The 15287-nt window shown below is 36.8% G+C and overlaps 1 protein-coding gene across 32 annotated transcripts in view; it reads left to right on the top strand.

Moving 5' to 3' along the window:
- PARD3 (par-3 family cell polarity regulator) overlaps window positions 1–15287 on the top strand; it is an 814705-nt gene that overhangs the window by 317063 nt on the left and 482355 nt on the right. For all 32 annotated transcript variants that reach the window (XM_036350442.1, XM_036350547.1, XM_036350474.1 and 29 more), the window contains one exon: window positions 11600–11778. In XM_036350442.1, coding sequence (XP_036206335.1) covers window positions 11600–11778 — 179 coding nt within the window. The remainder of the gene's footprint in view (window positions 1–11599; window positions 11779–15287) is intronic.

Below are 15287 nucleotides of genomic sequence, written 5' to 3' on the forward strand. Positions count from 1 at the left end.
GGGTGATAAAACTCATTTTATATCCTCTCTCAGAATCTTTCACTATTTTTTAAAGTTTATTTCTTACCTTGCTTTCCACAAATTTCTATCAAGGATTTTACCCCAGTAAGTTAAATACTGGTAAATACCTTTATAAAAAGGGACAATATATATTGGAAGGTCAGTTTTGCAATCCTGATGACAGATTTTTATCTCATGGTATGTCTTAATAACTTGGTTCTTCTCACTGGGAGATATGTCTTTGGAAATGTATAATATCCCCAAAGATTGGGGATGCAGTGTTCATTATGCATAAAAAGTAATTTTGCTTTTGGTATCATAACTTCTAATAGAACATGTGAAACTATATAATTTCTAGATTTGATTAGATACCTCTCTTGTTAGAGATGGTTTATTCATTGCTTTGAGTAGTTAAATAATTTGGAAATCACTAGAAGAATGAAAGAAGAGAAGCAATGACAATGCTGATTAGGAGTAAGTTTGGGATATTTAACAGTTAAAAAAGATATATCTGCCTTTTTAGTATTTGCTATAATTCATTATTTGATATTCCATTTCCCTCTTATTGAAAAGCCATCCTACCTAGAGAAGCATCAGTGCTCACAGTGAACTAGTGCCACAGAGAATGTTAAATCTTGTGATGAGGGTTAATTGCTGTTTTATCCACTCTTCAAAGGAATGCACACATCAAACCATCACCACCACCCTCCAGGACCCAGTGTCATTGCACCAGTGCCTATGTGCTTCAGCCAGCAGCTTAATTTTGAAAAGCCTCATCTTTGAATTTTCTTTTTAATATTTCAGAGAATATACTTTTTATATATTTTATATAAATATATTACGGGTCAGGAATTATCATGTTTTTAAATACATTGACTTTCTTAAAATTGAGGATGAGGAATGGTAGTAGTAATGACCAAATTACCTTAAATGAGAAACTCCTATTATTTTTATTTTTTAAATAGTGTTTCAGTACAGAGACAACACATTTTTTAAAATATATTTTTATTGATTTCAGAGAAGGGAGTGGGAGAGAGAGATAGAAACATAAATGATGAGAGAGAATCATTGATTAGATGCCTCCTGCATAGCTCCCAGTGGGGATTGAGGCCACAAACCAGGCATGTACCCTGACCGGGAAAAGAACCATGATCTCTTGGTTTATAGGTCCACGTTCAAACAGTGAGCCATGCTGACAGGGTGTCCTATTATTTTTAATTACAGTAAAGAACACTAATTACATCAGAATACTAGTAATGCTGACATACACTGTTTGTCCCAGAAATATGAACAAATCATAGAGGAAAAGGCTGTATTCACATTTTATTCCTCTGACACCAAGACAAATGTGCATTCTATATGCAGCATACTAGTATGTATCATAAGGACAGTGAAAGGTGAGAAACCTGTCGGATATACCAGGCAGTAGGGTTTTATGATTCATTTTGTTGATTAAGGTCCAATGTTTATAGGAATTTTTATTCCTATAAAATTGGACTCAACTTGGTACAAGGCCTCATGCCATTTGTGGCTGCATCTGCACCACTACCTATAGCTCTGGTGTTGCTTGTAATACTTTAACCTGTTTTGAGGCACCTGATAATGGTTGCTGAAAAGGCTTTGAAATGCTTTTATTATTATTTTTTAAGAACATTTTTCATAAATTGTTATAAGTTCTGGGATGAGGCTTGGCAAGTGATCACTGGTGTAGGTGTGTGCTAGTATAAACTTACATGAAATCACACATATTTTAGCATAAAAAAGATCTGACCCCAACAGCCCAGCCTCTGTTTTTATAGTTTAGGAGACTGAGGCTTGGAGAGGTGAGCAAAATTGCAAGGGTTGCAAGTCTAGCCAAGTGGTTCTTTATATGTAGTCTGCGGGTCCTTGCGAGTCACAAAGACCATGTCAAGGAGATAGTGAGGGCAAAAATTTTTTTTTTCATAAACTTACTAAGGTACATTTTGTGTTGCTGGGTTGTCATCTGCATCAATGATTCCTCGGCACTGATGGGTAAAATGCAGGCCCTTAGGACATATCAAAGCAATGGCATCATATGTCTTCACCCAGCATGCACACAGTTTCTTTTAAAGATTAGTGGTTGTCTTCAGAAAAACTTTTATGTGATGGCCTGAATTGTAATTGAAGTAGCTATTTATATTTGAAAGAAGGACAAAAAAACTATGGTTATTTAGCTTTTAGTGTCTGGAAGATCTAGAAAACGAATGAAGTGAGCCTGTCATTCCAAGGCTAACAACTGACAGCATTTGTTGTCACAAATAACCAGTAAGCTTTCTAGTGAAAATTAGATTTTGGAAAACTTATATCCTGCTGTGAGCATGACAACTTCCGAATGCTTAGTGACTTTTCTGATGAAATTGGTAGTGATGTTTGTTCACACATGTAATTTTCTGATAGGAAGAAATATATCACCATTTGGAAAACTGGCATAACCCAATTACTAATATATTCCAAATAATAAATATTGTAATTTTTTCATGGGTTTATGATCCATTCAAAGTATAACAAATAGATTTTAATGTAACAAAGAATGATAAGTTTACATTCCTATTGCAGCTAATCTTTGGGAAATTTAAATTTGGTGTGGTATCAAAAAAGAATATTCATAATTACCTAGAAGAATTATTAAAATGCTGGTTATTTCTTCCAAAGGTCTTGCGCATGCATATAAGCATAACCAATGGACACAGAAACTAGGGGAGTAAGGGCATGTGCAGGGGAGGCGGGGCCGGGGAGAGCTCACTGGGAGAAAAAGGAGACATATGTAATACTATTTATAATACTTTAAACAATAAAGAATTTTAAAAAATGATGTTTATTCTTCCAGCTAAATATTTGTGTAGTTTTTAAAAATACTTTGCCATATTGCAACAGATTGAATGCAGAATCAGTGATGAGAACCCAGATGTCTTTGATTAAGCAATGTGTAAAACTCCCCTTAACTTTTCTGTTTTTTAAAATGGAATTTTCATATAATTCTGTTCTTTATGTTAACAGTAATGGTTTTATTATAAACTTAAACATGAATTAATAAATATTAAAAATAATTTTCATTTTTACTTCTAATATGGTAATTGTTCTTAGCTATAGCCCACATAAACAAAAGCTTTTGGGGTCCTCAGTAATTTTCATAGTGTGAATGGATCCTGAGATGAAAGTTGAAGAGATCTGGTGCAGTCTCTTTTTTTCCTGGGGCATTCTTGTTATTTTACACATTGTACTTCCTCTGTTTAACCAGTACTTATTTGATTGTTTTTTGTTTTTGTTTTTGTTTTTATTTTATTTCTCCTATGTTAACATTTCCAAAATTGGGATGCCTGTTGTTTTAAAATGTATGTATAGCTAATGTAATATTTCTGTAATTCACCCAAATCAAATGTTGCTGTTAGTTAAAACCACTATATGATTTCTTAGTGAATGTATAATTTTACTTTGAAAACAGTAAAATTCATCCCTTTTATAAAATTTAGATTAATACTTTTATCTGCTTGTAGATAAAAATAAAATTTGTCAAATAATGGAACTGATTTATAATTTGGGTAGTGATTGAGCACTGACCCAGTAGGCTGAAGTTCTGGCCAGAAAATCACCCCTATGCTCCTCTTGTCGTCTCTGTGCTTCAGCTTTTTTATCTGTGGAGTTACATGTTTCTTCACTGTGACAACTGTAGAGGCTAATTAAAGCAAAAAGATTTAGATTTCTCCTAGTTAAATCATTATAATACTGTACTCGACTTAAACGGGTGTGTGTGCATGTATGTGTATAAACTATATGAACATACCTTACAATTTTCATGCAATCATACAACCAAGAAGAAATGATAAACCAATAAAAATGTAGTTTAAACCAGCAGTGTGGGAAACAGTGATGTATTGCTGATTTTGAATTGTAGGCAGCATGAACGTAGGCCGAGGTCCTGTGGCGTGGGTTCTACCATTTGGACTTGGTCATGCTCCTTGTGTGCTCTGTGGTGACTTAGTTCTTTTTGCACATCGAACTGCAGGAAAACTTTGATTTTAAGATCATTATGATACCATCTGGACTTCTTTTGGTGAGATTACATAGTTTACTTTATAAATTGAATTATGTTCTTTTTAATAAACCTGGTAATCAAAACTTAGACACTTTCCTAAATTTGAAAGTGGACACAAATGTAAACATGAGCCCTATTTTACTTGGGGATACATGGTGATGAGGTAGGACAAATGAAAGATCCAAGTTATATTTACATGATTATTTTTTATAGATATAACTAAAATGAAAATAAAAATTTGAGTGTGTGAAAAATAGCACATCTGCTGGGTGTCCTCTACATAGATGTTTGTGCAGTAAATGCTGCCCGGTGCACTGCCCCAGCCTGTACCTAGAAGGGTCTGCCCACAGGGTCTGAGTCTTGGCTGTAACCTTCCTTCCTCTTTCTTTCCTACATCTACATTGTTGATATTTACAGCTACCAAAAGGTAGAATGCTGATTATTTTTGACTGTTTCATACTAACAGATTAACACAATCAATGATCATGTTCCACAGATGATGATTCTCATTATTTATATAATCTGAATCATGCATGTAACTTATTTCTTCTGAGAAAAATTTCAAAAACAAATAGAGTAAGCTGTTTTATTGTGTCTAAGAAAATTCATTTTGCAGTTGAACTGAAATCTTATATGGTTGTTTTATTACTGTGGATAGTACTTGAAGGTCATTGCCTCTGTATTATTTTTTTAGAGATCTTCTTTTGTCAACTAACAGTCCTTCCTTTAGACTTACAGAGACAAACAGAGACAAGTTGAGGTGTACAGAGTTCTTTAACAACTTCACAAGGACCCTATGTAAAAGAAGTAACAGACCACATATCCAAGAAGCAGTATTATAATTTTCCACAAGTATTGTATTCTCTCTTTCCCCATTTTATTTTTTTTTAATTACATTTTTAATTTGGAGCATCCAGGAAGAATTTTGTTAATATTTTAGAAAACATTTTGTTTTATATTGAGAGCACTGAAGTACATTCTTTCTTAAAAATGTATTTTTGTTGAAAGACAAAAGATGGCGGCCAGCAGGACGGGAGTGAGGAAGGGAGTATAAGTGAGTAAGGTAGTCAAAGGAAAGTATGTGGACTTGCATGGGCAGCCTGTCTCTGGCACAGAAACCATGCCATCTTGAAGGGAAGAGCTGCTGCAACTAGGAGCCTAGGCTCACCACCATCCAGACTGGCCTAGGACACCTTCCCTGCCCTGCAACCACCTGCAGACCCATAGACCCTGGGACTCCTGCCTCCCCGGTCGCCCACTCTTGGACCCCTTGGTGAGTCACGGAGTGTGCCTCTCTGGCCAAGACCACACCTCCTCAGATGTAGACCCCTGTCAAGCTCCTGCAGCCTTCTTTGAGTCACTAAAGGAATGCCTCTCTGGCCAAGGCTCCTCTGCTTCAACTGCAGACCCAGAGATTTCCGCCTCCCCAGCTGCCAGCTCTTGGACACCTGTGTCAGCTGCTTTAACCCCAGACCCTGTGACCCCCACATACCTGGCTGTTGGGTTCTGGAACCCCTCGTGAGTTACAGGGTGAAACCACCCCAGTTGGAATCCTGCTGCCTCACTGGCAGACTCCAGGATGTCCACCTTCCTGGCAATGGGCTCTGGGATCCCTGCAGGGATTCACAGAGTGATGCCAATCCAGCAACAGTCACACCACACTGGCCAGAGTAGCACAATCTCATCCAGGGCCCCGGGACCCATGCCAGCCTGGAACAGGAAGTCCCTTGGGGGTGAGGACGACAGAGCCCACTGCGCTACGGCATTTGCATGCACGACTCCAGAGACCAGGTTCAGAGACACAGATCTAAGTTTATTGAGGGAAGTACAATCGTATAAAAAGGGGTAAGCTGCCAATAAAACAGGGACACGCTTGCTGTGTTATCCAGTTGGCGTGAGGGTCGGGGCTAAGAGTAGCTCTTGGAGATTTATCAGGCGGGCGTTGCCACTTCGTGGTGTGCCAAGGAAGCGTGTTTGCTGGAGTGTGCTCACAGCATTGCATCGGCCACAGCACTGAGATAAATCTCTTGAGCTCTTCCCACACCAGCCTGCCATGGGCTCCAGGACCCCACAGTGAGATATCAGGCAACCCCTGCCACAAGAGCCAGAACCACGTGCACATCCACAACAGCTTGCACGAGGAGGCTGGGGTTGAGTCACATTGTCAGACAACTTGTGAGGAGACTGTATTTACATGATTATTTTTTATAGATATAACTAAAATGAAAATAAAAATTTGAGTGTGTGAAAAATAGCACATCTGCTGGGTGTCCACAAACGAGAAACTAACATTTAAGGCCCAACTACATCAGGAGAGCCCAAATAACTCAATTAGGGGGCGCCTCTAGAACACTTAGCTCAGTAGATCTGAGCGAGTGCCCCATTGGGTCACACAAATCACTGAATACATAGGACAACCCCACAAAAAAAGTTGAGTAACATAGCAATTGGATCTAACACATAGGAACAATTACAATGGGGCAGGAAAAGTGGGGAGAAAAAGAAATAATCTCCAAAGGAAAGGAAAGGAAGTCACTAGAGAGTAACTAAATGAAATGGATGCAAGTAATTTGTCAGAGAATGAATCCAGAGTAATGGTTATAAGGTTGCTCAAACATCTGGATGACCAATACACAATTATAAGGATCTGAGTGAGAATTACATCAGCATGAATAAGTACCAAGAGGAAATGAAGAATGACAGATACAATAAAAAACACAATGGAAGGTTTCAACAGTAGACTAGAAGAAGCTGAGGGCCAAATTTGTGAGTTAGAAGACAAAGTAGAAAAAAACACCCGAGCAGAGCAGCAAGTGGAAAAAAAAAAATTAAAAACAGGAGGAGAATCTAAGTGAGCTTTGGGATAACTTGAAATGAAACAACATCTTCATAATAGGGGTGCCAGAAGGAGAGGAAGTTGAGCAAGGAATAGAAAACCTGTTTTATAAAAATAATGACAAAAAACTTCCCAGAATTGTGGAAGAAAAAATCACGACCCACATCAGAACAATGGACTTAACACACACTGAAAGTAAAGGGATGGAAAAAATTTTCCAAGCTAATGGAAATGAAAAAAAGCTGGGGTAGCAATACTTATATTTGACTAAATCGACCTCAAAGTGAAGGTCAAAACAAGAGATAAGGAAGGCCACTTCATAATAATAAAGAGGTCAATACAACAAGAGAATATAACTCTGGTAAGCATATACACACATAATACAGGAGCATCCAAATACATAAAAGGAACTTCTGGAAGATAACAATGGAGAGATTGACAGCAACACAATCATAGTAAGAAACTTTAATACCCCATTGAAGAAACTGCAATCCCAAATGACTCACTAGATCTGATGGAACTAATGGATATCTTCAGAACATTTCACTCCAAAGCTACAGAATATACATTCTTCTTAAGTGAACATGGGACATTTTTAAAGATAGAGCACATGTTAGGACATAGGCTAAGTCTGTACAAATTCAAGAAGTTGGAGATTATATCAAGCATCTTCTCGCATCATAATGACATGAAATTAGAAATCAACTACAATAAAAACAATCATAATTAAACATGTGGAGGCTAAATAGCATGATATTAAACAATGAATGGATTACAAAGAGATCAAAGAAGAAATAAAAGAACATCTTGGAAACAAATGATAATTAAAGCACTGCAAACCAACATCTATGGGACATAGTGAAAGCAATTGAGACGAAAGTTCATTGCACTATAGTCCTACCTCAAAAAACAAGAAAAACTGGTAAAAAGTTATCTAACCCTACAACTTAAAGAACTAGAAAGAGAGCAAAAATAAAAGCTAAAGTAAGTAGAAGGAAGGAAATAATAAAGCTCAGAAATAAGTGGCGTAGTGATCCCCGCCCCCCCCCCCCCCAAATACAAAAGATCAATAAAACTAAAAGCTGATTCTTTGAAAGGGTAAACAAGATTGATGAACATCTTGCCAGCCTCATGAAAAACAAAGAGAGAGGACCCAAATAAAATCAGAAATGAAAGAAATGAAATAACAACAAACCCCCAGAGTGTACGTACAAAGGATCCTTAAAAAAAAAATACTATGAACAACTCTACTCCAATAAAATGGACAACCTTGACCAAATGGAAATATTCTGATAAAAATACAATCTTCTAAAACTCAATGAGCAAGAATCAGAAAACCTGAATATACTGATAACTACTGATGAAATCAAAGCAGTAATAAACTCCTAGCACACAAAAGCTCTGATCTGGATGGCTTCACAGGGAAGTTTTACCAAACATTTAAAGAACTAACACCTTTCCTCCTCAAACTATTCCAAAACATTCAGAGAGTAGGAACACTTCCAAGCTCTTTCTAAGAGGCCAGCATTACCCTAATCCCAAAACCAGATAAACACACTGCAAAGAAAGAGAAGTACAGGTCAATATCCTTGATGCACAGAGTTGCAAAAATCCTCAACAAAATTCAAGCAAATTGGAACCAACAATACATTAGAAAGGTCATACACTACAACCAAGTGAGAGTTATTCCAGGAATTCAACGCTGGCACAATGTTCATAAATCAATAAATGAGATACATCACATAAACAAACTTAAAAATATAAACCACATGATCATATCAATAGATAACAAAAAACATTCAACAACACCCAACACCCTTTTTTTTTGCTGAAAACTCTCAACAAAGTGGGAATGGAGGGATCATTTCTCAACATAATAAAAGCATTATATGAATGACCTACAGCTAACATCATACTCAATGGATGAAAGTTAAACCATTTCCTATAAGAACTGGAACAAGACAGGGATGCTCCCTTTCACCACTCCTGTTCAACATAGTACCAGAAGTGTTAGCTGTAGTATCAGACAAGAAGAAGAAATAAGAGGTATCCAAATTGTAAAGGAGGAAGTAAAATTCACTATTTGCAGTTGACATGATTCTGTACATATAAACCCTAAAGACTCCATAAAATACTACTAAATTTAATAAATGAATTCAGCAACATAGCAGGTTATAAAATTAACATCCAGAAATCTATGGCATTTTTATACACCAATAATGAACACTCAGAAGAGGAAACCAAACAACCCCATTTACCATTGAAACAAAAAAATTTATATATGTAGGAATAAACTTAACCAAGCAGGTAAAAGACGTGCACATGGAAAACTACAGGACATTGTTAAAAGAGATAGAGGAAGAGTGGAAGACATACGTAAGTGGAGGACTGTACCGTGTTCATAGATTGGTAGAATCAGCATAAAATGGCCATACTACCAAAAGCAATCTATAGATTCAATGTAATCCCTATCAAAACACCAGTGGATTATTTCATAAACCTAGAACAAATATTCCAAAAATATATATGGAATTGAAAAAGAACCTGAATAGCTACATAAATCTTGAGAAAGAAGAAACAATTTGGAGGGATAATGTCAAATATTAAGTTAGATTACAATGCCACTATACTCAAAATAGCCTGGTACTGGCACACAAACAGACATATAGACCAATGGAACAGAACATAGAACCCAGAAACCGACCCAAGACATTTTGCCCAATTAATATTTGACAAAGGAGCCCAGAGCATACAATGGGGTCAAGATAGTCACTTTAATAAATGATGCTGGGAAAATTGAACAGATATGTGCAAAAAATGACGTTAGACCACGAACTTACACCATACACAAACTAAAAATGGATAAAGGACTTTAATGTAAGATGTGAAACCATAAAGATCCTAGAATAATCCATTGGTAGCAAAATCTTAGGCATCTCTTGTAGCAGTTTCTTTATAAATACATCTCTTACGACAATGGAAACTAAGGAGAAAATCAACAAGTGGGACTGCATCAAAATAAAAAGCTTCTGCACAGCAAAATAAACCATCAGTAAAATAACAAGAGAGCCCACAGCATGGGAGAGCATATTTGCCAGTGATACATCTGATATACAAATTTTGCAGGGAGCTCATACAACTTAACAAAAGGAAGACAAACTTATTAAAAAACAAGCAAAAGACCCAAATAGACACTTCTCCACAATGGACATACAGAAGGCCAAAAGGCATATGAAACAATGCTTAAAGCCACTAATCATCTGAGAGATCTAAATCAAAAGACCAATGAGGTATTACCTCACACCTGTCAGAATGGCTTCATCAACAAATCAACAAATGCCAATCCTGGTGAGGATGTGGAGAAAAGGGAACTCTCATACACTGCATTTGGGAATGCAGAGTGGTGCACCCATGAGGAAAACATTTTGGAGTTTCCTCAAAAAACTAAAACTGGAACTACCATTTGACCCAGTGATTCCACTTCTAGGAATATATCCCATGAATTCAGAAACACCCATCAGAAAGAATATATGCACCCCTTTATTCATAGCAGTGCAATATAACCTGTAGTGCCTGTAATTAGTTGTCTTTAATTTAGCATCCTCAAGGATTAGTGTTCTAAAAATGTTTCTTATATAGTGTAAATGATGAGTTTACAAAACTGTTAAAGGTGTTTTCTTAGAGACTTTTTATAAATATTTAACCTGCATCCCGGTTTTTATAAACAGACTTAGCATATATCAAGCTAATTTTTTTGCCTTGTTTTTAAGTGATTTTGCTCAGTTGATGAGTAGGACTTTTGGTTCTGATTCTCAATATTATAGACTCACATGTTTTCATTTTTCTCTTTGTTTCTTCTCTGTGTAACAGTGATTATATCTGCTAAAATGTTCTTAATGCTACTGATAAGAAACGTTAACTTGGGTGTCTTAATTGATTTTGTTACAGCATTTGCAAACTCCGCTCTTATACAAATACAGTTATTAACATACTGTCTTTTATGTCATTTTTTATGTGTATATGCCAGATACTACCACCTTATTAGCATATTATTTTTAATATTTTTTCATCTTAAGGACATGAAATATGATTAATTTTCTGACAATAATTTATTGACCAAAATAAATATTTATTGAACAGAATTCCTTAATAGTCTAGACAAACACTGTTTAGATTTTGTATTTTTAATCCAGTAGATATGATTTAAATTTGCATGAAATTTGTTTCATGGCTTAGATTTATTATTTATACTTTATTTTTAGAATATATATTTTATTTAGAAATATTAGTATAATAATGACAGTAATGGTCATTATTACTCTCTGCCGAGTATACGCTGTGTATCTGGCAGTGTTTTAAGCATTTTATATCATTTAGTCCTCACAGAAAGAAATACTGTTGTTTTGGTATTTTGCCTATGAATGCACTAGATACAGAGCCTATATAAACAACTTGCCCAGAACTACACAAGTGGTGAAACACAAATTCAAGCCCAGACAATTTTACTTCAGAACAGGTCTTCCCTCATACCACATTTCTTTTTCAATAAATTGTTTTAAGGGAACTAATGGAATTTCTGTCTAGAATACTGAACCATCTTAAATAGTTATTTTGCTCTTTAATATTTTGGATTTAAGTACTTTTATCCTAACATGTAGTTTTCTGTCATGAGTTACCCTTTTTAAAAATATGCTTTTTTATATTTGTAGATATGCCTCTTCATGTCCGACGAAGCAGTGACCCAGCTTTAACTGGCCTCTCAGCTTCTGTCAGTGATAGTAATTTTTCCTCTGAAGAGCCTTCACGAAAAAACCCCACACGCTGGTCAACAACTGCTGGCTTCCTTAAGCAAAACACTGCTGGTAGCCCTAAAACCCGTGACAGGAAGGTAACCACTTCTATTTTGTCTTCTTAGTTTCTTCACGATAGTCAGTGTATGTGCTTAATGAATTTTACCTCAAAGTTCAGATAGCTTTCTATTTTATATTGCCCTTGCATTTTCTGATAACACTTGTGCTATATATGATCTACATTTATTTCTCCATGTTTGAATAGATAATATGTTCATGTGATTAAAAATGAAAACTTTTTGATATTTAGTATGAAGTGTGTATAAGTAAAGTTCCTACCTTGTTTCCTGTCTTACCCCTGTTTTTCTTCAAGGGCAATGCCCTTATTAGGTTTTTTTCATGTTTTTACAGGTATGTTTTACACATGTATACACAGATACTCATGTTGGCACACATGATACATTAAAGAAATTATAGCATTATGGGTTTTGAAGGATGAAAATGGACTCTATGGTCATTTATTCTAACTACTGAATTGATAACTTTATTTCTCTCCAAAATGGAAGTTTCTTTAGTCCAGTGGTCGCTAACCTTTTTGGTCCTCATGGACCACCAGTGGTCTGCGGACCACCAGTTGGCAACCGCTGCTCCAAAGGTTTCCTTAAACCAGCGTTTGTCAACCTTTCGGACCTCACAGACCACTAGTGGTCCGCAGACCAAGGGTTGGCGACCACTACTTGTCTACAAAATTAAAATTTCTTTTTTGATCTAATTTATTTTAGTCCTGAACTAATTTTTTTAGTCTGTTTAGTTTATTTTTTCTAATTTTTTTTATTAATGCTCTTTGTCATATATTTCTACAGAGCCCTATCATCTTATTTCGTTACAGTTATGACCCTTTACTTAATGAGCTTTAACCTATGTTAGTCATTTTCCCTATTGAACCTATAGAATAATGTTCAGTTAACATCTGTTGAGTGAATTAATCAACATTTTTCAATGGTAGCACATTATGTATCATGTGTGTGCACATATATGTATGTGTATATATATATATATATATATATAGTATATATTGAGAAATGTGGAACTATACTAATCACATCTTAATATAAAAATGAATGTGGCTTGAGGTTTGCTTTATTTGTTTGTTGCATCTATGTGAAAACATCCATTTTACATATTTCTTTTAACTTGTTTTTGCATTTCTACAAACTTCTTTGTACTAGTTCAAGTAAGAAAACAATTCTGTAATACATTACTGTAAACTGCAAAGCAACTACCAGGAAAAAACAGTGTACTGAAGTCTCTGATTTTTTTGGATTAAGGATTTAACTGTAAGGCCCATTCTTCTGAAACAGTTAATTATACATTTGATGAGGAATTTGGAGTATTTTTTTTATTGAGATTAGTTTGAAGTTTTATAATGCTTTATCATGCAGTAGACTATCCAAAGATATAGAATCCAGTTTATGAATAGACCTCATGACATTTAACTTGTGTTCAGAATAGATCTAATTTCCATGGATATTCATAAATGTATAAAAATTAGGCAATGAGTTGAAGAGGTGAAGTGATTGAGGTGTGGGGCTGTGGGGGTGGGGAGGGGAAAGAAGAAAAAAACAGAGAAAGCACTCATGGACACAGACAACAGTGTGGTGGTTGAGGAAGTGGAAGAGGGCCTAGAGCAGCCGTGGGCAAACTACGGCCCGCGGGCCGGATCCAGCCTGTTTAAAATGAATAAAACTATTGAAAAAAAAGACCGTACCCTTTTATGTAATGATGTTTACTTTGAATTTATATTAGTTCACACAAACACTCCATACATGCTTTTGTTCCGGCCCTCCGGTCCAGTTTAAGAACCCATTGTGGCCCTCGAGTCAAAAAGTTTGCCCACCCCTGGCCTAGAGGGAATAAATGGTGATGGGAAAAAAATTTCATTACTTTAAACAAATTATTATTATTTTACTGATTTCAGAGAGGAAGGGAGGGGGAGAGAGAGGTAGAAACATCAATGATGAGAGATAATCATTGATTGGCTGCCTCCTGCTCTCACCCTATTGGGGATTGAGCATGCAACCTGGGCATATGCCCTTGACAGGAATCAAACCAGGGACCCTTCAGTCCACAGGCCAATGCTCTGTCCACTGAGACAAATCAGCTAGGGCTAGATAGGTTTTAAAGTAGGTGAAGTATAGTGGGTCAGAAATCATTGAAAATAATCATTGTTTTCTTTATAACTCATTAAATATCTTGGGTGTGTGGATCAGCTTCAGTTGTAGCAAAGGGAAGCACAGTAGCCATTTTAAACATAACAGGACTTAATACTAAGAACTTGTTTTAAGAGAGATTAAAAATGGTAGCAGAGTAGCCGAAACCGGTTTGGCTCAGTGGATAGAGCGTAGGCCTGCCGACTGAAAGGTCCCAGGTTCGATTCCGGTCAAGGGCATGTACCTGGGTTGTGGGCACATCCCCAGTGGGAGATGTGCAGGAGGCAGCTGATCGATGTTTCTCTCTCATCGATGTTTCTAACTCTCTATCTCTCTCCCTTCCTCTCTGTAAAAAATCAATAAAATATATTTTTTAAAAAAATGGTAGCAGACTAAGTGGATGCTACACAGACATGCTTCCAAGACCAAACTGGAATTAAAACTGAATTGCAAAAAATACAATACTGAATAATCAACTAAAGACTGGCTGGAGAGAACTCTAATAGCCAAGGATGGAAAGTGGAGACTATGTAGAGACTGGTAGGAAGTGTAGAGCAATGAAAGGGCTTGCCGGGTTCCCACAGACAACAGCTGAAGTTCTGGAGATATACACTGAGTGGCCAGATTATTATGACCACCTGAGCTTTGTAAGCAAATTAGCCGTACACTGCATCCTATGGGATATGGAAGCCGAAGGCCTGTTCGAGCACCTTTGCTGTCTGCAGTTACCAAGATAAAACGTCTCCAATCTGCACTGAAACACAAGGATTGGACAGTCGAACATTGGAAAAAAGTCATGTGGTCAAATGAATCACGTTTCCAGTTGCATCATGCAGATGGCAGAGTGAGAATTTGGCAGAAACAGCATGAAAGCATGCACCCCACATGCATGAGTACAACCTTTCAAGCTGTTGGGGGCAGTGTTATGGTTTGGTGCATGTTTTCCTGGCATGATTTGGGCCCTTTAATTTGTGTGGAACAACGTCTGAATAGCACAACATAGACCTAAGTGTCATTGCTGATCAACTTCATCCTATCATGTTGATGGTGTATCCCAATGAAGATGGCTTCTTCCAGCAAGACAGTGAGCCATGCCACAGTGCTCCTATTGTGCAGGAGTGCTTTCAAGAACATGAGGGGGACTTTACCTTGCTTAGGTGGCCCCTACAATCACCAGATCTCAATCCAATTGAGCATTTGTGGGACGAAGTTAAAAGAGCCATCAGGCAGCTGGTTCCACAACCATCAAATCTTACAGAACTGGACAGTGCTATTCATCAGGCATGGTGTCAGATTCCTCACATCACCTTTCAACATCTTGTGGAGTCAATGCCAAGAAGAATCGCTGCAGTATTGAAGGCAAAAGGTGGCCCAATGAAGTACTGATGGGGTGGTCA

Source organism: Myotis myotis, unplaced genomic scaffold, assembly GCF_014108235.1.
Source record: "Myotis myotis isolate mMyoMyo1 unplaced genomic scaffold, mMyoMyo1.p scaffold_m19_p_1, whole genome shotgun sequence".
Lineage (NCBI taxonomy): Eukaryota > Metazoa > Chordata > Mammalia > Chiroptera > Vespertilionidae > Myotis > Myotis myotis.